This window comes from Parus major, chromosome 13, assembly GCF_001522545.3.
Source record: "Parus major isolate Abel chromosome 13, Parus_major1.1, whole genome shotgun sequence".
Lineage (NCBI taxonomy): Eukaryota > Metazoa > Chordata > Aves > Passeriformes > Paridae > Parus > Parus major.
This window is the reverse complement of record NC_031782.1, coordinates 15517183-15541347: the sequence shown is the minus strand read 5'-3', so window position 1 is coordinate 15541347 and position 24165 is coordinate 15517183. Positions and strand designations below refer to the sequence as shown.

Sequence of the window (24165 nt, the reverse complement as noted above, 5' to 3'; positions counted from 1 at the left end):
TCCACACAGCCCAGAACTCTCCTGTCCACACAGCCCAGAACTGTCCTGTCCACACAGCCCAAAACTGTCCTGTCCACACAGCCCAGAATTGTCCTCAGTCCTGCCACGAGAAGCCTCCCAGGCCTGTCTCACCCTCTCATGCCCACCTGTGAGCAACACAGAGCCCTCCCCATCCTCCAGCAAGGAAATCCTGCCTCCAGCCCGGCGTTTTCCTGAACAAATCATCCCGCAGATACCAAAACAAAGAGCATCCAGCTCAGGCAGCACCGTGAACACTCAGGGCACAACAATGAAAACCAAACAAAAGAACACGATGGCTTTGTGCTCTTCTGTACCGGCCCCAGTCCCTGCACTCTCCTCCCATACACCTCCAGCCTCCTCCCACAGGGAGCCCCACTCTGATCCCCCCACAGGGATACCCTGCCGTGCTGCTGGACCATTCATTTACTCCACTCTGGCCAATTCATTGCTGTAATCTCCGCTACAGCCACTGATCTGATTTGTCTGGGAATGGCATCTGCTGCTCGGAATCACTCTGGATTCATTTCCATTTGCCCAGCAACAGCAAAGCGTGGGGTTGGTTTTTTTTAAGAAAAACAAAACACAAACATAATTAAATTAATCATCCTATCCTCCTATTTCTCCCAAACAAGATTAATTCTGTTTTGCTCAGGTCTGCCTCGCTACCACATTTTCAGAGCATATTGTCTGAGCTCCTCTCTCCTGAGCATGTGCACCAGAGCTCTCCCGTGTTTCTGAACAAAGAGCAGATTCCCTTTGTTGTCCTGGAGCAGCAGCGATGTGCCGGATCAAGAGCTGGTCCCTCCCCCTGTTCTGCCCGGTTCCAGGTGCCCAGAGACATGTGAGATTTGTTGTGATGGGCAGGGCTGTGCGGAGAAGGGACAGCATCGTTTCTTCCCCAGCTCCCATGGAGACAGCAAGGGAGAAATCCCAACATGGGTTTGAGCTTCTTTCTGGCTTAGGGACAATGCCAGGCTCCCCCCACGACCCATCCAAACCCCTGGCCTAAGCGGCTGTGTCTTTATTGTTATTTAATTTGGGTCAAATAGAGTTAAGAGTACATCTCTTTGATTTTCAGCTAGAAGGCTGAAGCAGAGCTCTGCAGTTCAGAGAGCTCGTGGTGCCACAGAGCTTCACCTGCCAGCAGGAGACACATTTCCAGGGGCTTTAACAGCAGAGAGAGAGCAGAGAGCCGGGCTCAGGCTGCTGCACTTGCCCCCTCTTTAATGCCTGTACTACCAAGCAGTGCCTGGGGAATTCACACAGCAGGCATCAAAACGCCGGGAAGAGCACGGGAACAGCACAATGGGGAGAGGGCTGCGTTCCAGGATGTGCCTGTTTGATCGCCAGGGAGATGTCAGGGCTGGGCACTGAACATACGACAGCACTTTCTATTTCCATCCTTTAATAGCTTTGGGATAAAAACATCCCCCTTCGTTTAACTTAAAACAAGATGAAAGAAACAGGGGGGAAAAAGTCTGCAAGAGTTGTTGCAAATGTGGACACAGGGAAGTGGGGAAAAACAGCAGGAATTGAAATCCACTGAGTTTCTTCAGTTATTTTAGCAGCAGCCTGTGCTTGGGCAAAATCTCTTTCCAAAGTCAGGGCTCAGCCCATGCTGTGGGACCCCCTGTCACAACACAGGGCTCAGAGCAATCTGGTCCCGAGGAAGGTGTCCCTACCCATGGCAGGGGCTTGAAACAAAATGAGCTTGAAGGTCCCTTCCAACCCAAACCATTGTGTGATTCCAGAGCAGCTGTTCCAGGGACTGTCCTGGGCACCCAGGTCACAGATCCTCAGCAGGGACATCGTGGCTCCTGCACCAGAGCTCACATGTCACACTCGTTCAGCTCCCCACAAACAGTCTGAGGCTCAATTTCCTCTTGCCCTCTCTGTTCCCACAAGCTGCTGCTGTCTCAGGCACTGGGAAGGGGATGGAGCTTGTGAAGAGATCCAGGCAGGGGCTGGTCACTGTCCCATGACCTGAGGAAAGTCCCTGTCACTGAGCTAAGGGGTCTGGACTGCAGCAGCTCTGTGCATGGAGAGCCCCAGCGCAATGCTAGAGAAGAGGGAGCAGAAGAGGCTGCTCTGATGGGGCTCATTTACTGCCTTCCCACAGCAAAACAATTACAGCAGCTGTGGTGCACTTCTGAATTAACAGGGCTTTGTTAATTGTCATTTGAACTAGAGCGGAAACGCTTAGAAAGATTTTCCTTGATTAAAATGTTGTCAGTGATGGGGAACTCAACAGATCCCCGAGAAAACTATTCCAGCTATAGCTTTGTTTTAAGGCCAAGTTTCTCCAAGGCCAGTTTCTACTATGAACACTTTATCTAATTACATCAAACCCTCACTCCATTTCAGCTTTATCAGCTGGAATTGCAAGGTTTAATCACTCCAACAAGTTGGCCATAGCAATCTCTTAATTTTCTGATAAGATAAATTACTGAGCCAGACCCACGCAAAGAGTTAGGCACAGGCAGCTGCTGCAGATGTTCAAGTGCAAGCTCTGACACCAAAATCCAGCATCCACTTCTCCCATGCCACCATTTTAAACTCCCCAGGAGCTGCCCAAGTGGCCCCCAGGAATGACAAAGCACAGAGATACAGTGCCTGAGCCAGCCAGATGAGGAAGGACATCACCCAAACACACTCCTGATAGTTCAGAGAGTCTCAGGTCTGCCCCAAAATATAAAATCTTTTCACACAGAAATGATCCTGGAGCCAGTCTCCTCATTCACAGCGACTTCTGGTTGGGGTATTCACAGAGAAAGGTGGAATTCAATTAAAATTCTTTCTTCCAAGGGAATTCACCCTCTGAAGGGGATCCCTGTCCCTGCTCATGAGCCAGGAGAAAAGATGGGAGAGGCAAAGAACAACATTTTGTTGTCAGTGGTCTCTCACTGTGGACCAAGACAAGCAAACCTTGGTGGGACGGAGGCAGGAGAGCCCCAGTCACGAGCGGGGTGCCCACTTGGCAAGGGCCAAAGCCCCCTTGGGAGGTCCCTGCTCTGCTGCTGGGGCTCCTCTTCTGACCTCACACACACCTCACAGAGGTGGTGGAATCTCCCTCACTGGGGATGTTCCAGATCTGCCTGGACACAATCCTGTGCTGTGTGCTCTGGGATGACCCTGCTGAGCAGGGAGCTGGGACCAGGTGAAGCTCTGGGGTTCTGTGAGGTGTGCTGTGAGCACACCTCAGGAAACCCTCACAAACCCTGACCCTACCCACAGAGGTCAAGGTCCCATGACTGGTAAAAGGAGTGATTTCCAGTAGCCTCCATGAAGGGAGAGGAGTTGAGATTTTTGACTCAGGAAGGAATTTACATGCTCAGAATCTGTTTTAGCAAAGAAGCCTTTCTCTGTGAAGCCCATTGCCCAGTCCTTCAACCACGTCCTGACTTCACCAGGAGTTCCTTCCAGCTCCTGAAGAACAGACACCAAACCCAGACAGACACACCACTGCCAAAGGCAGCTGTCACACCCCCACCAAACACAGCTGCCCCAGGAGCAGCCCTGGTTCTGACTCCATCAGTGACAGGGACACCCGCTCCCAGAGCTGCCACTCATGGACTGCCCCGCACTGAAAGTGGCACACCAAGAAAAGAAACCTTCATCCCACAGATAAATGAAAAAAGAGTCACTTACCCACTTGTTCCAGGTCTCTGGGTCTGAGAGAAGCGCCAATCTGTGTTAGGCTGAGCTTGCTGCAAAGAAAAAGAAGAGTTTTAATACCTCCATTCTTGCCTTTGAAAATGAAAGCGAGCTGATCCTGGATTATTTCAGTCTGGAATATCAGCATGTTCTGTCCAAGTGAAGCAAATCAATTAGAACAAAGAGAAAGCTCCCCCTCCCCCTTCCTTGAGTATTTCTGAAGCAGCATGAATACCAAAAAGCACGACAAAAACTGTTCAGAGAATAATCTTCCAAAGCAGCTCAGGAAACCAGGCTGTGAAAGAAATGAAGCATGAAATAAACTGATAAGGGCATGAATTCAGCAGGAGCAGTGGTACCACAGTAATGAGCTTGGAGGAGGAAGGGGGGTGTGAGGGGGTGGCAGAGTTAATTGATACTGAGAAAGATGCTTTTAATGCTCTAAGGTAAAATGGTAACAGACCTTCCTAATCTTCTGTCCTTAAAAAGGCCTGCCTGAGATCTTGTTTTCAGGCTTTGTATTTGAATGACTTTTCCTAGCTGCTGTGGCCTTGGAGCACTACAATATTTTTTCTGTCCACAGAGAAAAGAATAAACTTCCGACAGCAAGAGGAAAAAGCGTTATTTGTTTAGGAGACACAATAACCTTCAGACACAGCAGCACACTTTGCAACCTCATTAATAAGCCCCCGTATCGCTCTCTGCCCGTGTTATTTTACAACCAGACAATGAACATTCTGTAAATAAGGAAGGACATGGAGTAAGCTTGTATATTCCTGTTTGAATCGTGCCTTTGTGGAAAGCACTAAATAGCACAACTGTTTCTGTCAGGAAAACACACACACTTCCCAAAATCATCATCATCTTAATGAACTTCAGAGTGATGACATGCTACCTGGAAAGAACAGCACTTCCCTCAGCTATTTTAGGAAGGAGCAGCTCGTAGTCCATACATAGTGGAACATCAGTTTTATAGGATTATTCTGCTTGTACATGCAATTACTAAGGAAAAGTGAAGACGAGTAGAGCTGACCTAGATTTTTATTTAGTAGATGTGCTCTCACTAATTTCTCTGCAGCTTTGATGATGCTCATGAAAGAAGATATTGGAATAAATTACTCCCCTAAAATAGATGCCCCACTGGTCCCCATGCTGCATGCAAATGAAGCTGTTTAAAGAAACGAAGCTGTTTGCCCTCCAGATTTCAGATGCACGCTGACACACAATACTGCACTAGATAAGCCCTTCCCAATATTTTGAATAGCCCTTCCATATTTTGAATTCCTGTTGCAATTACCATTTTCAAATTTAGGGCAGGCATTTGTGACACAAAACTGCTTTACTTTTTATATCCCAAAGTTATAAAAGCTCCAGCTAAACACAGTCACCTACATCTATATTTAGGCATCTGAGTACAAACAGCTCAAGTTTTCAATGCTTGCCACTCCTCAGCCTCTGCAAGCCCAAGGGCACATAAGGTCACCAGGATCTTTGTGAATAATGTCACTCCTGACATTTCAGTATTTTAGTGCTGAATACTGAATTCAGCTCCTCACTCAACTTGACCAAGCCGGAAAATGATCCCTTGCCGAGGCACAGTCAGTAATTAATAACACCTGGGGTTTGGGAAATGAGAAATTTCTACAATGCACCTCTAAAACTGAGCAAAAGAAACACAGGCAGGCTTTCCTTTCAGACAACCTCCTCCGCACCACAGTTCATGTGCCATGTAGGAAAAAGGGGTTGAACAGAACCAAGAAGTTAAACCCCCAAAAAACCTGTTCCTGCCCAGGCTAAGAATCACTTTAAATAGAAACGAGTACGAGCGGGGCCGAGGGGGAATTCTCCACTGCTACAAACGCAGAGTCTTTGATTCTGTAACGCTGCTCAGCCCCTTCCCCCACCTCCACCAAGCCGAGCCAAAACCTTCACCTGCCACCTCCCAGGAGATGACAGTGACACCTGTGCCCTGAGGCCGCCGTCTTGGGAGGAAGGACAGACGGAGAGCAGCCAGCTGGCCTGGATATGGCAAACTGTTGCACTTAGCAGGGAGAACAGTAAGAAACAGCCATCTCTTACCCCATCGCAGGGACTCGCTAAGGTGCTGGTCACCTGCTCATAGGCAGCCACGGTCTCCGCAGTGCTAGAATGGCTGAAGGGCTTTACAAAGAGGAAATCGCTCTGGTCAGACATAGGCGAGAAACAAGAGGTGTAATTCTGTGCCTGGGAGGTCAAGCCCGCTCCTCCCACGTCCAGGTACTTGATGAAGCCATCTGGCTTCATCTGCCCTCGGAAATGGGAGGCAGGCTTGCGGCCAGTCCCTCGGCAGCAACCCGCCAAGGTCCAGCTGGCACTGCCAGCTTTGAGACACCGGGCAGCCGCCAGCCCAAACATCACACAGGACACGAGGGAGATGGACACCAAGGAGATGATGAGGTAAAGCGTTAGGTTGGTATCCTCGGGAGAAGACTGGGGGAGGTCCAAGGACTTGGAGAAGTCCTGCACGCTGTTTTCCTCCGGAGAAATGACTATTACCACGGAGGCCGAGAGGGACGGCGTGCCGTTGTCCCTCACTTCGACCACCAGCCTGTGGGAATCTTCTGACTCCCTGAGAGCCTGCGCAACCCTTATCTCTCCAGTGCGGCGTTCCACTTGGAAAGGCAAAGCCTCAGCAGACTCCTGCAGCTGGTAGGACAGCCAGGCATTATGGCCACTGTCAGCATCAACTGCTACAATTTTAGTTACCAGATAGCCAGGCTCTGCCAAGGCCGGGATGGCTTGGTGGAAGGCAGAGCCCTTGGGGACAGATGGGTAGACAATGCTGGGAGCATTGTCATTCTCGTCCAGGACAAACACATGGACCACAGCAGTGCTACTCAGAGCAGGAGACCCAGCATCCTTCACCTCCACAGGCACCTGGAACACCTTGTCCTGCTCGTAATCCAGAGCTCGCACGGTGTAGATGGTGCCATTGTCCTGATCTATTCGGAAGTAGGTTGAGATAGGTACATCCTGCATCCCGTTGTCCAGGATGGAGTAAGACAGCTTGGCATTGCTACCCTCGTCAGGATCTGATGCCGACACTGAAAAGACAGAAGTTCCAGGGAGGGAGTTTTCCTGAACGTGAGCTGTATCAAAAGGGCTGGAGAAATTCGGTGCATTATCATTCACATCAGCAATGCGGAGATAAAAGGTTTTTTGCGTGGCCCTTTGGGGGGACCCTGAATCCACAGCCCTCACTGTGATGTTGTATCCACTGGCCTTTTCCCGATCAAGGGGCCCGCTGGTGACCAGCGAGAAATGCTCTTTAAAAGAAGACACGAGTTTAAACGGGAGCTCTTTTGCTATCTGCAGACGGACCTGCCCGTTGTCACCGGAATCACTGTCCTTAACACCAATGAGGGCGATCACCGTGCCTGGGGCTGCGTCCTCCTGCACTGGGCTGGAGACAGAGGTCAGCACAATCTCTGGGCTGTTATCGTTGATATCGATTAATTCCACTCGCAGGTGACAGTGGCCTTCCATGGCTGGTGATCCCTTGTCCCTGGCTCGAACCGCAATCTCGTAAGCACTGGATTCCTCATAATCCAGCGGGGCTTTGGTTCTGATCTCCCCTGTACGGGCATCTAAGGAGAACAGTTTGGTGAATTTACCTGGTGCATTATTGCTGGTTTTGAAAGAATATTCCACGTCCCCGTTGGGACCTTCATCCAGGTCGGTGACATTCAGCTTGGTGACCAGAGTGCCCACTGGCACGTTCTCCTCCAGAAGTACCTTGGATATGGGTGGGTCACACACAGGAGGGTTGTCATTTGCATCCAAGACATGGATAGTAACCCTGGCAGTGCCAGATTTCACAGGATTCCCTCCATCCAGAGCTGTCAGTGTTAGATGATGAACAGGCACTTTCTCTCTATCCAGTGCTTTTTCAAGTACGATCTCAGGCATTTTAACACCATCTCCTCTCACATTGATGCTCAGGGCAAAATGCTTGCTGGGGCTGAGCTCGTAGGTGGAGATGGAGTTGGAGCCCATATCCGGGTCTTCCGCTACCTCCAAGGGCAGCCGAGTCCCAGGGTTGGCTACCTCAGTGATCTCCAACACCACCTCAGGCTTGGGGAACTGGGGCGCGTTGTCGTTCACATCGAGGACATCCACCTCAACACGGTGGAGCTGGAGGGGATTCTCCATGACGAGTTGGAGGTGCAGAGAGCACGTGGGGCTCTGCCCACACAGCGCCTCCCGGTCCAGCCTGCTGTCCAGGAGCAGCACACCTGCCGCCAGGTCCACCTTGAAGTGCCGCTGCCCACCCTCGCTCACCAGGCGCAGGTTGCGGGCGGCCAGGCTCCGCACCTCCACCCCCAAGTCCTTGGCCAGGTCGCCCACAGAGAAGCCCGGCTCGCGATCCTCGGGCACGGAGTAGTGGAGTTGGGCGCAGCTGGGAGCCGGCAGGCAGGAGAGGGCTGCGAGCAGCAGCGGGAGCTGCCATGGCAAACTCTGTCCCGAGAGCATCCCGTGCCGGGTGTGCGAACGGAGCGGCGCGGAGAGGAGCGGCGGCGGCTCCGCGCAGCCTCCCCCTCCTCCCCGCCCCCGCAGCCGGCCCCGGCAGCCGGAACCCCTGCGCCCCGGGGGGGTCCGAGCGGGTTGTGCAGGGAGGAAGCCGCCGCCGGAGCCGCCGGAGCCGGACAGGGAGGGATGGAGGAGGCGGGGGAGGGGGCGAGCGCAGCCCGGCCGGCTGAACCGCTCCTCGATACGCAAAGACACACAAAGTCGGCGAGCGGAGGGGATGGACCGAGTGACAGTTTTACGTCTCTCCACAGCCCCCTCCTCCTCCTCCTCCTCCTCCTTTTTCTCTCCCTCCTCCTCCCCTTCTCCATCTCACCGCCTTCCCCAAAATACGCACGGCGTAGCCCCCCCGCCTTCCCCCGCTGCCGCCACTCCGCCCCCGCAGCGCCGGGAGGGCGCCGGGGACTCCCGGCAGCGGGAACCCCGCTCCGCCCCGCCCCGGCTGCTGGCACCGGCCACCGGCGGACACCCCCTCCCCAAAACCGGCCGGTTCGGCGCCGAGCCCCGCCAGCAGCGGGGTTGTGCTCAGGCTGGAGACCGCACTCCCGAGCTCACCTCGCTGCACAGGGTGGGATCCGCGGAGGGTTTCACAAACATGAACTCGCTGATATCCGACACTGGCGAAAAGCAGGAGCGGTAACGAGGGGCGGGGGGTGCCGTTGCTGTCACCTGCACGCCCATCACAGTGTCCCCTTTCTTAGGCTCATAGTGCAAGTGCCCAAAGATGTGGCTGGGAGGAGGCTGAAGCGTGTTCACGCTCTCCACGCAGCCGCCCTGGCTGGCAGGTGCTGAGCCCCGCCGGAGGCACCGAATGCCCAGCGCTGCCAGTCCCACCAGCGAGACGGTGGAGATGAGCACTAGGGACACAATCAGATAGAGCGTAATAGTAGGCAAGCCCCCACCATCAGCGGCCCGAGCCTCGGAGCCCTGCAGGGCCTCTGGACCCTTCTCCTCCACCAGCACCACCAGTGTGACAGCTGTGGAGAGCGGGGGCTCCCCGGCATCCCGGACCACCACCAGCAGCTCGTGCGCAGAGGCGTCCGTCTCCTGCAGAGCCCGCATGATCCGGACCTCCCCGGAACGCAGGGCCACGCTGAAAAGCCCCAGGTCTGTGGCTTCCACGAGGTGGTAGGATAGCCAGGCATTGCGCCCCGAGTCCGCATCTATTGCCACCACCTTGGTGATGAGGGCAGGAGGGACGATGGAGGGGGAAATTCGAAGCTGAGTAGCAGAGTCCTCCCCAGCCCTGGGGAAATGCACCCGTGGGGCGTTGTCATTCTGGTCCACTACAAAAACATGAACCAGTGTTCTGTTCCTCAGGGCCGGGGAGCCACCATCAGAGACCTCCACATGGAACTGGAGATAGGTGGTTTGCTCATAGTCAAAAGGGAATTTGGCAGTGACCTGCCCATTCGTGGGATGTATCGAGAGGTAGCGAGCAGGATCCAGGCCTGGATCTGTCCCACCGGCTCGCAGGATGGAGTAGGACAGGCGGGAATTCTGCTCCGAGTCAGGGTCGGCAGCAGAGACTGTAACCAGCACGCTGCCCACTGGATTGTTTTCTGCCACCAGCACTTCATAGGATGCTTGCTCAAACTGGGGAGCGTTGTCATTGACATCTATCAGGGTGATTGGCAGGATGGTGTGGCGGGAGAGTGGGGGATTGCCCAGGTCTGAGGCAGAGACGGTGACATTGTAGTAGGCAACGTGCTCCCGGTCCAAGCGAGTGCTGGTGAGCAGCGAGTACTGGTGCTCGTAGTCCTTACGCAGCTGGAAGGGAAGATCTGGAGACACGTGACACAGGACCTTGCCCAGCTCGCCAGAGTCCCTGTCTCTGACGTGTATCACGGCCACCACTGTGCCCGGCAGTGCATCCTCGCTCAGGGTGCTTGAGAAGGAGGTAAGAATGACCTCAGGGGCGTTGTCATTGACATCAGTGATTTCCACCACCACGCTGCAGTGCTCCTCCATCGTGGGCGACCCCATGTCTTTGGCCTCCACTTCGATCTCATACACTGTCGCCTCCTCAAAGTCCAGGTTGCCCTGGACACGAATCTCCCCAGTTTGCTCATCGATGGCAAAGATCTGGCGCAAGGCAGCTGAGTTGTGGCTACTGAGGGAGTAGCGGATGTCTCCGTTGGGTCCCTCGTCCACATCAGTGGCATTCAACTTCACCACGAGGGTGCCCAGCGGCGAGTTCTCCACCAGGCGTGCTCCGTATGATGGTCTGTCAAAGACCGGGTGGTTGTCGTTGGCATCCAGGACCTGAATAGTGATGCGTATCTTGCTGGACTGTGGGGGAGAGCCCCCATCTTCAGCAGTCAGCACCAGGTAGTGGAAAGCTCTGAATTCCCGGTCCAGGGCCCGCTCCAGCACCAGCTCAGGGAACTTCCCACCATCAGTGCGGGCCTTCACGTTGAGGTTGAAGTTGTCATTGGCACTCAGGTGATAGGTCTGCAAGGTGTTGGTGCCCACGTCGGGGTCCTGGGCTGGCTGGATGGGGAAGCGGGCACCCAGAGATGCCAGCTCGTAGATGCGCAAGGAGACCTCATCACTGGGGAACTGCGGGGGGTTGTCATTGATATCCAGGATCTCCACCTCAATACGATAAAACTCCACCGGGTTCTCGATGGCAAGTTTCAAGTGGAGGAAGCAGCGTGGGTTCTGCCCGCAGAGCTGCTCCCGGTCTATCCTCTCGCTGACCATAATAACACCGGTGTTCACATTGACGGAGAAGTACTGGGAATCCGAATCCGACAGTACCTGCAGATTAGCTGCCGCCAGCTTAGCCACATCCGTGCCCAGGTCCTTGGCGATATTGCCCACAAAGGCACCCCGTGTGAGCTCCTCCGGGATGCTGTATCGGATCTGAGCAGACGAGCTGTGCAAGAACAAACAGAAGGAGAAGACACGCGGCAGCCCCAGGGACCGGCGAGCCTGCCCTGCCCTCGGCATCCTTGCCGGGTGGCCGGCCGGGGAGCGATGCCCTCGGCGCCGGGGGCCGCGCTCAGCGCTCGCCGCTCCCATTCATTGTTTGGGGCGGACGCGGCTCGACGGGGCGGGGGGAGCGCGGCCGCGCAGCCGCCCCGCCATTGGCTGCGGCCGCGGCGGCGCCGCTCCAATCGCCGCGCTCCTTCCCCAGGACAGCAACACCGGCGCCAATCACGGCCCGCGAACCGGCGCGGCCGCTCCGCGCCCCCCGCGGGGACCGCGCCGTCGGAACGCCCGGCACCGCCGGACCCCGCCCCGGCACCGCTGCTCACCTGGCCGCGGTCCCGCAGCGTGCCGGCGGCGGGCAGGAAAACCCCGCTTTCCCTCGGCAGCGTGGCGGGGGTTGGGCAGGGCCGCAGGAAGGTGAAGTCGCTCCGCTCGGAGCCGGAGGAGAAGCAGGTGCTGTAGCACTGGGACGGGGAGTCGGTGGGTCGCAGCGTGACCTCCATGTACTTAAGGGTGCCGTCGGAGCTGAGCTGGAGCTTGGGGCTGGAGTGCTTGCAGAAGTCCCGGGAGGGCGACTCGCTGAGCCAGCAGCAGCAGTAGGGTGAGACAGCGGCACGGCCCCTGCGCCGGAGGCACCGGGCGGCCAGGAGGGTGACAGTGGCCAGTGCCACCGTGCTAATGGCTGCCAGCGCGATGATCAGGTAGAAGGTCAGGTCCGGCTTCTCCTTGGCACCAGCCAGGAAATCTTGAGGCTTGAAGCTCTCCTCCAGGGCTGCCTCCTCCAGGGCCAGAGTGATGGTGGCAGTGGTGGAGAGCGGAGGGTCACCGTTGTCCATCACCTGGACAATGAGCTGCTGCACTGCCATGTCGCTGTCCTGGAAGGCACGCGCCGTCCGCACCTCCCCGGTGTACAGCGACACGTGGAACAAGGAGGGGTCGGTGGACTGTGGCAACAGTCGGTACGAGAGCCAGGCATTGTGGCCAGCATCTGCGTCCACTGCTGTCACCTTGGCCACCAGGTAGCCCGGTGGGGCAGACAGTGGGACCCTCTGGGGTGCCGGCACATCGCTGTCACTGGCAGGGTACAGGATGGTGGGGGGATGATCGTTCTGGTCCTGCACAAAGATGTAGACGGTAATATTGGCATACAGAGGGGGGGACCCCGAGTCCCTCACGACCACAGACACCGGCAGAACCTGCAGCACCTCGAAGTCAAAGGTGCGCTGGGCATAGAGATTACCATTGTCAGGGTTGATGTGGACGAAGGAAGAGATGGGGGCGTCCTGCACTTGGCCACTCTCTATGGAGTAAACAAGCCGGGAATTATCCCCGGCGTCAGGATCTGAGGCAGAGACGGTGCACAGCAGGGAGCCAGGCGGGTTGTTCTCCTGGAGAAAGGCTTCGTAGGAGGGCTGCGAGAAGCGTGGGGGGTTGTCATTCACATCAGATATATTGAGGAGCAGCGTGAGTGTGGTGGTGAGGGCAGGAGAACCACCATCCTGGGCGATCAGCTCCACTGCATACTGTGAGGTAGACTCTCGGTCCAGGCTCTTCTGGGTGACCAGGGAGAAGTGGTTCTGAAGGGACCTGATGGCAAAAGGCACATCAGGGGAGATCTCCAGGCTCACATCCCCATTGGCCCCCGAGTCTCGGTCCCGTACGTTGAAGAGCCCCACAACAGTCTCTGGTGGGGTGTCTTCTGGCACCGGATTCAACAGGGATGTGAGCAGCACCTCTGGGGGGTTGTCATTGGCATCCTCCACTTGCACCTGCAGCACACAATTGCCCTCCATCTCTGGGACCCCTCCGTCATGGGCTCTCACATAGATCTCATAGAAACGTGATTCCTCAAAGTCCAGGGCCCCACTCACCCGGACCTCACCGGAGCGGGGATCCAGGGCAAAGAGTCTCCGCACTGAGTCGGAGGTGTGAACCCCGAAGGAATACTGTGTCTCCCCGTTGGGACCCTCGTCAGGGTCAGACGCATTGACCCGGAGGAGCACAGCCCCCACAGGTGTGTTTTCCGGGACTTTCACCTTGTACGTGGTGTGGTCAAAGACGGGTGCATTGTCATTGACATCCAGGACCTGGACCGTGATCTGTGCTGTGCCTGAGCGTGCTGGGCTTCCCCCGTCCACGGCCGTCAGCACCAGCTGCACTTCTGGCTGCTCTTCCCGGTCCAGGGCACGCTCCAGCACCAGCTCCGGGAAGAGTTTGCCATCCGGCTGCTGCTTGACGTCCAGGGAGAAGTGGGAGTTCGGGCTCAGCCAGTAGGAGCTCACAGCATTAGTGCCCACATCGGGGTCCTGCGCGCTCTCCAGGGGGAAGCGCGTGGCCACCGTGGCAGACTCGGCGATGCGCAGGGTGCGGTGAGCGGTGGGGAAGCTCGGGGAGTTGTCATTCAGATCCAGGATCTCCACTTCCAGGCGGAAGAGCTGCAGGGGGTTCTCTGTCACCACCTGCACCGACAGCACACAGCTGGCAGCTGCTCCGCACAGACGCTCGCGGTCCAGCCGCTGGCTCACCACCAGCATGCCGCTGTCCAGGCGCACGGCGAAGTAGCGCAAGCTCTCCTCTGAGCCCAGGCGCAGCCTGCGACCCGGCAGCTCCTCCACCTTCAAGCCCAGGTCCCGGGCCACGTTCCCCACCACGGTTCCCAACTCTGACTCCTCAACCACCGAGTAGTGGATCTGCCCGGAGACCCAGCCCCAGCCGCAGAGCAAAAACAAACTCAGTACTTGCCATTTCCAGGCGGGTCGCTGGAGGCTGACACTCTCCATGTCCGCGCGCATCCGGCCCGGGACACAGCAGGCACTGAGGAACTGCGACTAAATCCCTGGGTCTCTCTTCCACGGCTTAGAAAACAGCTCCGGGGCTCCGGCAGGCTGCGGCTCCAACTGTCAGCCTCCAAGCAGAGGGGGTGGGCTGGGGGAGGGGAACTGAATCACAGCCCCAGCGCGGAGGTGGGAGGGGGGGGGAGAAGCAGCTTTCCCCCCCTCGCTTCAGATCAGCGCCCAATTGGCCAAGAGCTCCATCCCCTCTCGGCCAGCAGTGGCTCCGGAGGTGCGGGAAGCAGGGGCCTGAGCCGGCAACAGCGGGGCTGCCACCCCCGGCCTCCCCTCTGCCAGCCTGACTCACTTGCTCCGACAGCTCGCTTTGCGTTCACAGGGAAACTGCACGTCCTGGCAGCCTGGAAGCAAGGTACAAGCCCTCCCTGTGTGCTCCCCCTCCACAATGGTGGCTTCACATCATGCCCACAGACAAAGGGCAGCTGTCATGAACGCAGGCCAAAGGACTTTTCATGCCCGATGAAAAGGTGCTTGTTAGAGCCCCGAGGTGCCAGGGGCTCTTCTCTCACCCCTCTTCTCCCCCTCAGCTACTGCTTTGGCTGCTGCCTGCACCCCATGATTGCCTCTCTGAGTGAGGCATCACTGCCACCAGTGCCACCACCAGCCAGGAGACCTTGCACTGAGACGGGGACGCCCACCCCTGCCAGCCCTCCGTGGGAGTGGGAGGCTGAAGGTGGAAAAGCAAAAGCAGGTGAGCCACTCAAAGCCAAAATACAATTGCTCCCAATGCACACCTGACTGGAAGCCACTTCCTCACCCTGGGGCAAGGAAATGGGTCAGTCTTCACAGTACCCAAATCACTGCAAACACACAGAGCCAGACAATAAAGCCACTAGATCACCACAGGACCACAACACCAGGTCAGGATGTCAGACTGGGAAAGAAGCCCAAGCCTCCCACCTGGCAGACGCACACACTGATACTCTGTGGTAAGTACAGCTTTGCAGTCAGTCTCCTGAGGGCAAAAGCAGAGGTCTGAACTTCCCGGGGGGGGACAGGCAGTATTTTCCTGCTCCCCCTGTCCCACATGATGTTGGCAAGCTGTAGGTTTTTATTTCAGTTCACATCCCTGCAGAAGCCATGCACAGTCACAGAGTCACAGAACAGCCTGGGCTGTAAGGGACCTTATAGATCATCTCATTTTGACCTCCTGCCATGGGCAGAGACACCTTCCACTACACCAGGCTGCTCAGAGATCAATCCAGCCCAGCCTTGAACACTTCCAGGGATGCGGCAGTCACAGCTTTTCTGGGCAACCTGTACCAGTGCCTCACCACCCTCACAGGGAAGAATTTTTATACCTGTTATCTAATCCAAACCTTCTGTCAGTTCAAAACCATTCCCTCATGTCCTGTCACTACATGCTTCTTTAAAAATACCTTTCTGTCTTTTTTCCTTGGTGCACTGAAGGCCACCCTGACCCTCCCTCGGGTGCACGCAGACCCTGGGGGCTGGGGTCTGCAGTGGTGTGGCAGACAGGGGACCCAGCGCCTGCCTGGGATCCTGCCTGTCCCCACCACCTGGGCACCACTGGGAACCTGGGGAATAGGTGAGAGAGGCTGAGGGCACCCGTGCCCGGCACGGCGGACAGTGACAAGGGACAGAATCCTTCTGGCAAGGACAGGGACAGTGAAGGTGCTGCAGTCGAGGGTCCTCCCTCCCGTCTGCAGCACCTCCCTGCCTATTCCGAGAGCCGTGAGGCGGGACCAGTCTGCTGCCAGTCAGGGAGAGACACCGGGAAGAACCTTATGAATGGCGAGAACACTGCCCGGGTCCCACCTACTGCCGGCTCCGGAGGAGGGAAGAAGGTGTCCTTAAAGAGACAATGCAGAAAAACACTGGACAAGGGTTTCCCCAGCGCACAGAGACCAATTCCTGCTTGGACATTCTCATTTCCCCAGGGCTTCTGGCGGTGCCACCAGCAGGAAGCTGTCACAGTAACCTTGGCACTGGAATGTACCCTGTCCCCATCCCAGGCAGGGTCCAGGACAGTACAGCAAGGTGACAGAGCTTTCCACTGGCAATACAGGGTGCTGCACCCCTGGTGCTGCTGCAGTGCCTCAGCAGAAGCCCTCTGCAAAGCCCAGGTAGCCTGGGAGAACCCACTCGGTGTCCTGAGGTGCCTCAGTCACCAAGGACCCGGAGCAAGGGCTTTACAGGGCGGATCCTGCTGCTGCTTGGGTCTGCCAAAGCCTGGGATGGGGATGGTGTGACAAGGTGGGAAGGGTATGGGGTGTCTAGGATGGAGAAGGAGATGTTCTTTATTCCACAGGGTCAGAGCCCACTCTGTGGAAAGACACCAAGCCAGACAACCCAGGGATCACTGGAGATCCTGCAGGGTAGGATCCCTCCTGGCAGGACTCATCACAGGGCCAACACCCTTCCCATTGCATCACTTTTGGGGGCTGGCTGTGCCCTGCAGAGCAAAGAGGTGTAAAGCCTTTGCAGGCTTGACACGGTCTGTTGTCACCACAAAGACTGAAAATCCAGAGCCCAGAGACAGCCCAGGTGATTTCTCACTGTCAGTTCCTTTCCAGCTCAGTACTGGGGAGTAGGAGGCAGTCATGGCTAAGGCTCAGGCTTACTGCCCTCCTTCCACCCCCACTCTCAAATAATTTATTTCCCTCACTACCAGAGGCATCTTTTCAGGACGTTTTGGTGGAGGGGACATCCTTGTCCCCAGCCATAGCACAGCCCACACAATGCAGAGGAGCACTTGCTCCTGCAGCTGCTGCAGCCCTTCTCACCTGCCACAAATCAGAACTGCTGAGTCTGAGCAGTGACGCAAGCAGGGGGAAAAAAAAGGCATAAAATAATTCTGAGAGCTTTCTGCCTCCATCTGTGATTTGGCCACACTGAGCAGGCAGCACTCGCAGCCTCACACCCATGAACAGCTTCCGCTGCACCTCACTTCCTTCTGCTCTGAGGAACCAGTCACTCCTACCCACTGCCTCCCAGGAAGGACAAATTACCAGCACCAACGACCTTGGAAATCCACCAGATCCAAACTCCCCCTCCACTGGATCCACTACCTGGCCCGACCTCTGAAGATTGAAGCATTCCTTTAATTGAAAGCTTTCAAATTAAGCAGCACAATTCCCATCGGGAGAGAAGCACAGAAGCTGCTGCCATGCGCAAACGCCTTCCAGCCTGCAGTTTGTTCTGTCAGGACATCAGACATCAACCAGAGACAGCATATTGCAAATCATGCAGAGCTTGTAACAGGGTTTCTGAACAACATCAGAGTGGAGGACTCACCACCCTGCTCAGAGCCAAAGTCCAGCCCAGTGGAGCCCTGCAAGCAACTGGGGCAGTCTGGAATCCCACCCACCCCCACAAAGCGAACATCAGCACTGCAATTGCATGGAAATAAAATCAGAACCATTCAGGAGTCAAACATGGAAGGACTGCTCTGCAACCACTGTCTGTCAGAGGAACCAGCGCCATCCTTCAGCGTTGGGTGCTGCGCTGTGAGAGACGACACGCCGATCCCCAGCTCCCTGCCCCATCTGCAGCGCCACCTCTCCAGCCCCCACCAAGTCACGGCACACAGAGATTACACTCCCCCCACAGAGCAAGTGCTCCCCTTGGCTCTCCCTTTGCAAAGGGAAGGAAATACCATCAACAACAAACTTTGTGCCAAGGATTAACAAGTGGTTTCAAGCTGACTTCAGCCTCCACCGGTTACTCATGCAAGGCGTACCCAAAACTACGTCCAAAAGATGCATCATCGCCAACATGTACAAACTGACTCACTTGATCCTTCTCATCACAGTGCAAAAGTCATCAACCCTCAGGATGTCTCATTTGGCTCCAGAGAACACCTGTTCAGCTGTAGCAGAACTCTTTAGAGGCCTGGCACGACTGGATATCGCTCCCAACCCCAACACACAACCACACGCGTATGGCACAAATGAACCGCGGTTCTGCCCAGCGCTGGGACACGCCAAGGAAGGAGCTACATTACCTCGGCAGGTGTGGGGAGCCGGCTGGTGGTGCCCACAATCTGGTGGTACATCCCTGGCTCACCATTCCTTATGGTGCCCTGGCGGCTCCCCAAGGGGCTGGAAGTGAAGGGTTTTTTACACAGGAGATCACTCTGGCGAGAGTCTGTGGTGAGATAGACCTGGTGGTAGAAGCTGGGTGGTGTGAAGCCACCCCGCACAGCGTCAATGTGGTGGAAGGGCCCTGGTGTCCTGTACATGGTATTCCTGGAGCTGTTGTACAGCTCCTTTGACTGCCTCCACTTGTAGCACTTGAAGATGCCCACGGACAACATGGTGATGAAGAAGGCTGCTGACACCAAAATCACAGCCAGGATGAGATAGAAAGTCACATGTCTCCTGGGATCACTGTCAGGGGCCACATCAGTGAGGTCAGTGAGCACCTCCTTGACCATCTCAGCCACAGAGATGGAGATGGTGGCACTGGTGGACAGCACAGGCTCCCCATGGTCTTTCAGCAGGATGACTAAGGTGTGCTCAGGAGCATCATCCTCGCGAAGCTGGCGGGCCGTGAAGATCTCCCCATTGTGCAGCCCCACCGAGAAGAGGCTGGGGTCAGTGGCCTGTAACAGGGTATAAGAGATCCAGGCGTTGTACCCTGCATCCGCATCCACCGCTACCACCTTGGTGACCATGTGCCCGGCAGGAGTGCCTGGTGCCACCACATCGGTGTAGGTGGTGGTGCTGTTGGGGTGAGGGTACAGCACCGTTGGGGCATTGTCATTGAGGTCAGTGACAAACACACTGACCGACACATTAGTGGCCAGAGGCGGAAAGCCGCCGTCCTGGACCTGCACCATCATGCTGAACTCCACCTGGTCCTCATGGTCCAGGGAGGTGAGCAGGTAGATGGTGCCATTCTCCCGGTTGATGGAGAAGAGATGGCCAAAAGCGATGTCACCCTGTAAAAGGGTATAGGAGAGGTGGGCGTTGCGCCCGAGGTCCGGATCTGTGGCGCTCACGTTAAGGATGGGGATGCCGGGCACGTTGTTCTCCAGAACATAGACATCATAGGAGTCTTGGGACGGCTTGGGCGCGTTGTCATTGACATCTGACACCTGCACCAGGATGTGCTTTACTGCAGACAAGGGTGGTGAGCCCGAGTCCTTGGCTGTGATAGTGATGTTATACTCTGCTGCCTTTTCCCGGTCCAGAGCTCCTTCTGTTTTCAGAGTGTAGTAATTTTTGAGGGAGGAGCTGAGCATGAACGGGATCCCAGAGGAAATAAAGCAGTTCACCAGGCCATTGTCATGGGAGTCCAAGTCTGTTACACTCAGCAGAGCTACGACCGTCCCTGGGGCTGCATCTTCAGGCACAGGTCTGTACACAGAAGTCACTGTCACCTCTGGAGCATTGTCATTCACATCCACGACTTCCACCAGCACTTTGCAATGAGCCACACCAGGAACGGCCCCCTTGTCTTTAGCCTGTAAGTAAATCTCGTACAACTTCGTTTCCTCATAGTCCAGCTGTCCCTTGACCCTCAACTCCCCTGTGGCTGAGTCCAGAGCAAAGAGCTCTCGTACCTTGGCGGGGGTGTGGCTGCTGAAGGAGTAGACGATGTCTCCATTGGGCCCATCATCCAGATCGTATGCACTGATCCTGGCGACCAGGGTACCGCTGGGCGTGTTCTCCCTCACACTCGCCTTATAGGTGGACTGGTTGAAGACCGGGGCATTATCGTTGGCATCTACAACGTCAATGTGGATCTGCACGTGGGCCGACCGTGGCGGGCTGCCTCCGTCCAGCGCAGTCAAGACCAAATTCAGCTCTCTTTGCTCCTCCCTGTCCAGCTCCTTCTCTAACACCAGTTCCGCGTACTTGCTGCCATCAACCCTGGTCTGCACGTCGAGCGCAAAGTTCGGGTTGGCGCTGAGCTGGTAGGTCTGCAAAGAGTTAATTCCCACATCGGGATCTTGCGCGCTCTCTAGCGGGAAGCGCGCTCCGGCAGCCACCGACTCACTGATTTCCAGCCTCGCCTGGCTGCTGGGAAAAACCGGGTCGTTGTCATTGATGTCCTGGATCTCTACGGTGCCGCTGTACAGCTCGAGCGGGTTTTCCACCACGATCTCAAAGCTGAGGGAGCAGGGAGAGAGCGCGCCGCAAAGCTCCTCCCGGTCTATCCTTTCGTTCACCAGCAGCGCCCCGCTCGTCAGATCCACCCCGAAGTACTTCTTATTGCCGCCGGACACCACCCGCAACCGGCGTCCCGGCAGCCGCCCGAGGTCCAGCGCCAGGTCGGCTACCACATTCCCCACCGCGGAGCCTCTCCGCGCCTCCTCGGGGATCGCATAGCGAATCGCGGCGGAAACCCAGTCGGAAACGCCGAACAAAAGCAAGAGGCTCAGTACCTGCCCCGTCGTCACGCCGCGGCTCCTTACAGCAGCGCCGTTCATCGCACAGGACGGCCGCGCTCTCCGCTTCGCCCCCCCGCCCCGGCTAGAAACTCTCAGCTCGCCCCCTCATGCCGCTGCCCAGCGGCCCCGGGAAGCGGCGGCGGCGGCGGGGAGCCGGGCATTGCTCGGCGGGCTCGGCGGTGACTCACTCCCAGTCTCTCTGAGACCGTCTGCGCCTCATCCCGGCTCCGAGCGGGGCCGGGCCGCCAGTTCCCCCCCGCTCCATCATTGGCCGACAGCGGCACACAGAGTCCCGTCCAATAACTGCACAGAGCGCAGGGCGCCGAGCCCCGCCGCCGCCGAGCCCCGCCGGAGGGAGCGCGGCCACCTCCGCCCGAGGACAGCGGGGATGGAGCGGGCAGAGCCTGAAGGGAGAGCACAGCCCTGCGAGAAACCCCAGCCGGGCGGGGAAGAGTGCTCGCAGGGCAGGGTAGATCGGGCACAGGGATCGCCTGTGCGGGCAGGAAGGTGTGAAAGTTGGCAGCGTGACGCCAAAAGGGGCGATACGGAGACGTGGAGTGTTTGGGGTGCGTGTCCCGGGAACACCTCGCTGAAATGAGGCCGCGGGAGTTAGAAGGGGAAATGGAGAGGGAGAGAGGATGAGTAGGGAGGGTCCTTCGGGGTACGCAGGGTGCCAGGGAGAGCCAGCATGACGCGTCAGCTCCCAGTGTGTCTCAGGACCTTCAAGATGACGGTCCTCCCACCCAAATGCTTGGCCAGCCCCTTCCTGGGAGGAAGGCCCTTTCAAGAAGTCGCGATGTCGCTGCTCAGTGTGCCACCAAAGCAGGGTGGCCGGCAAAGCGACACTGATTTCGTGCTGCCGAGTTCTGAGCAGCTTCTCCGGCCGCAACACGGAGTTTCGCCGCGAGGCGGCTCCCGCCGCAGGATTTCCAGAGCATCTCCCCTCCTGCGGGATCACCACTGCCACCACTATCCCAGCAGATGTCTTCCCCGACAAACCGCAGAAATCTCGGTTTAATACGCCCTCCTACTCTCGCCATCTCCCGGGTTGCTCCCTGGTACTTTTTTCATCAGGTACACTCAGGGAAATCACGCTCCGTGACCTGCGGTGCAGGCTCACCGGGGTGGGAACGGGTCCCATTCCCGTGCAGCAACGGCCTGACAGTGCCTGGTCGAAAACCTTCCTTGGGTTATTGTTGCTGTCATCAACAACTCGTGCTACGTCGGGTTTTCCGACTTTCCACGCGCGCATAAGGATAAAATGACCGAAATTTCGGCATTCGTTGTCTGTCACCCACAGAACTGCTCGGCTGTCACGGGTAATGAAAAGGGGACGAGAAAGCTTGATAAGGGAGCTCCAGGAACCCTGTGAAAACCCAGCTGTGACACAGCGCCCAGGTGTCATCCCACAGCCGACACTGGTAAGGAAGGGACGGCGACATCCGGCAAAACCCGGACTGGAAATCAGCGCTCACGCGTCCATTCACTTACGGAGGCTCTCAAAGCCTCGCAGAACTGGCTCGGAAATTTGCGGGTTATTTGTTACCTCTCTAATCGAGCTCGTAGGGGTTGCAAACCACCCGCATCAGCGCTGGACAGCGACATTCGCCAGAGCCGAGAGGATCTCGACCTCTGTGTGTCCTCGCCCCGCACAATTCTAAAAGCTGCCCTGAGCACATGAGATCCAACCTGAGATGCATTTCTGCGCTTATATAGAGTCGGCAATATCGAAAGAGTCGGCGCAATCTGTCCTATCTACATGCTCAGCTATTTCCTTTTCTCCTGATTAATCGTTGCCAAAAGATAAATTTATCAGCTCTATTTATCACTCATCACTTGTCCACAGAATGTGATAAAAGTTCACATAGCGTTCACATGTGATAGGGTTACACACAGATAAAATCCAGTATTAGTCATCTAACGTTCCCAAAGCACTTCTTTTCTCATAGAAAACCAAGCCCAAATTTTCTTTCTTTTTTTCTTTCTTACGTATTATCGAAAACCAAGACAATCCACAGTTCTCTTCAACACAAATCTTGAAATATTCTTATTGAAAGCTACTTGTTTCTCTGAAATAAACTCCTTTTTCCAACCACTGTAAGCTCTGAATTCTTTTTCCCGTCACTGCCCATTTCAGGTTTTTCCTACACGCCATTTACCAGACAATTTCTGGAACGTGGGGACCGCAGCTCTCCAGTAATTTCCCTACCTGTGAGTGCACACACCATCCGTACCAGAGCACCTTGGCCGTTTAATGCCAGCAGTAGCAGAGAGATGAGCAGAAAAGGGATCTCGGGAAAGGCACGGAAGACAGAACAGTTCCATCTACCATGTTTCGATTCATGTGGAGACATTACGTCTCCTCCACCTCGATGGGAAGCCTGAATATTACAGACGAATGGAAAAGCACAACAGCTAAGGGGGAAGACGCCTTTCCCTGCACCAGGAATTCCTTCGGGGACGGTTTCAAGCCAAATCCCAGCCTGAACCGCGCACTTGGGCATTTTTCTCGACTCCACTGAGGTTCCACAGCAGCCGGTGGCAGCAGGGAACAAAAAGCTCTTTCTGCTCGATGCCAGGCTTGGAGTTACACTGAAGCATCAGCTCCAGCTCTACAGACTGAGGGGAGAAGTTGAGTTACGGGTGTACACAAAACCTGTTGAAGGGGTTCAGAGTGCTAAAGAATCGAGGTTGCCAGAAAAAGAGAGAGGAACAGCTTGGCTTTCCCCCACTGAGTAAACACGCCGGGGTAGTTCACACATCATTATCACATGAAAGCGCCCAAATGTGGCTGAGACAATAAGTGGTCTCTAGACCAAGCCGAAAGGGTTGTCTCAGCTTCCGACTCCACGACACTTTTGTTCCCACTCCACCCGAGTCCACCTCACCAATCCAGTTCGGTGAAACTAGCACTTGTCCCTCCTTCTCCAGGACAGACAGAAATACTGACAACATTGGTGTCGCTCCTCGGGGAAAATGAGCAATTTGCGGATAACAACTGGCAGGTCAAAAGGATGAGTCAAGATGTGACATATACACACAATCGCTCACATTCCCACGGCCCTGAGCTACTGAGCAGTGCGCCGGCATGTTCTGCCGGTTCAGTTCCCCACTGATCACCAACGGCAGAACAGAGGAAAAAAAGATTAACAGAAACTCACAGAGAGGGACCGTAGGACAGAGGCTCACCTGTGCCGAGCTCCGGGGGCTAGGAGGGTTCTTCCCAGAAGGAGTGCCTGAGCCGGGATCAGCGGACAGGAGATGGGCAGACAAGGCTGCCGCTCCTGGCCTCAGAAATGTGAAGTCCTTCTGCCCCGACTCGGAAGCTAAACACACCTCGTAGGAATAGGGCAAGGGCAGCGTGCTGCTGCAGTAGTTGTATGGTGCTTTTGAGCCCAGGGTGGAATACAGTTCCTTATCAGAAGTTATAAAAATGGGAGGGCTCCTCGACTGTCGACATTTAAAGAAGAAAAAAAAACCGACCGTGGAAACAAATAATAAGGACACGACGGAGAGCGACACAACAAGAATGAGGTTCAGATCAGAAGTCAGCTCGGACACAGCGTCTCTGTCTGTGAGCTCCGGCAGCGCCTCCTGCAAGCTCTCGGCCAGCACCACGTGCAGCGTGGCCGTGGCCGACAGCGCCGGCTGCCCGTGGTCCTTCACCACGGCCACCACACGCTGCTTGGCCGCGTCCCGCTCGGACACGGCGCGCGCCGTGCGCACCTCGCCGCTGTGCAGCCCCACGCGGAACAGCGCCGGCTCCGACGCCTGCAC

At 56.2% G+C, this 24165-nt stretch overlaps 1 protein-coding gene across 4 annotated transcripts in view; it reads right to left on the bottom strand.

The window, feature by feature from the left end:
- LOC107210569 (protocadherin gamma-B4-like) overlaps positions 1 to 20588 on the bottom strand; it is a 37981-nt gene extending 17393 nt beyond the window's left edge. The window contains exons 1-2 of one of the 4 annotated variants that reach the window (XM_015641507.3): positions 20383 to 20588; positions 3670 to 3728 (exon numbers count right to left, since the gene is read on the bottom strand). In XM_015641507.3, the coding sequence (XP_015496993.1) occupies positions 3670 to 3728; positions 20383 to 20427 (104 nt within the window). In that variant the 5' untranslated portion in view covers positions 20428 to 20588. Of the gene's footprint in view, positions 1 to 3669; positions 3729 to 5754; positions 8530 to 8796; positions 11277 to 20382 lie in introns of those variants that run through there. The other 3 variants (XM_015641505.3, XM_015641504.3, XM_015641506.1) reach the window with 3 other exon arrangements.
- Positions 20589 to 24165: the final 3577 nt, after the last annotated feature.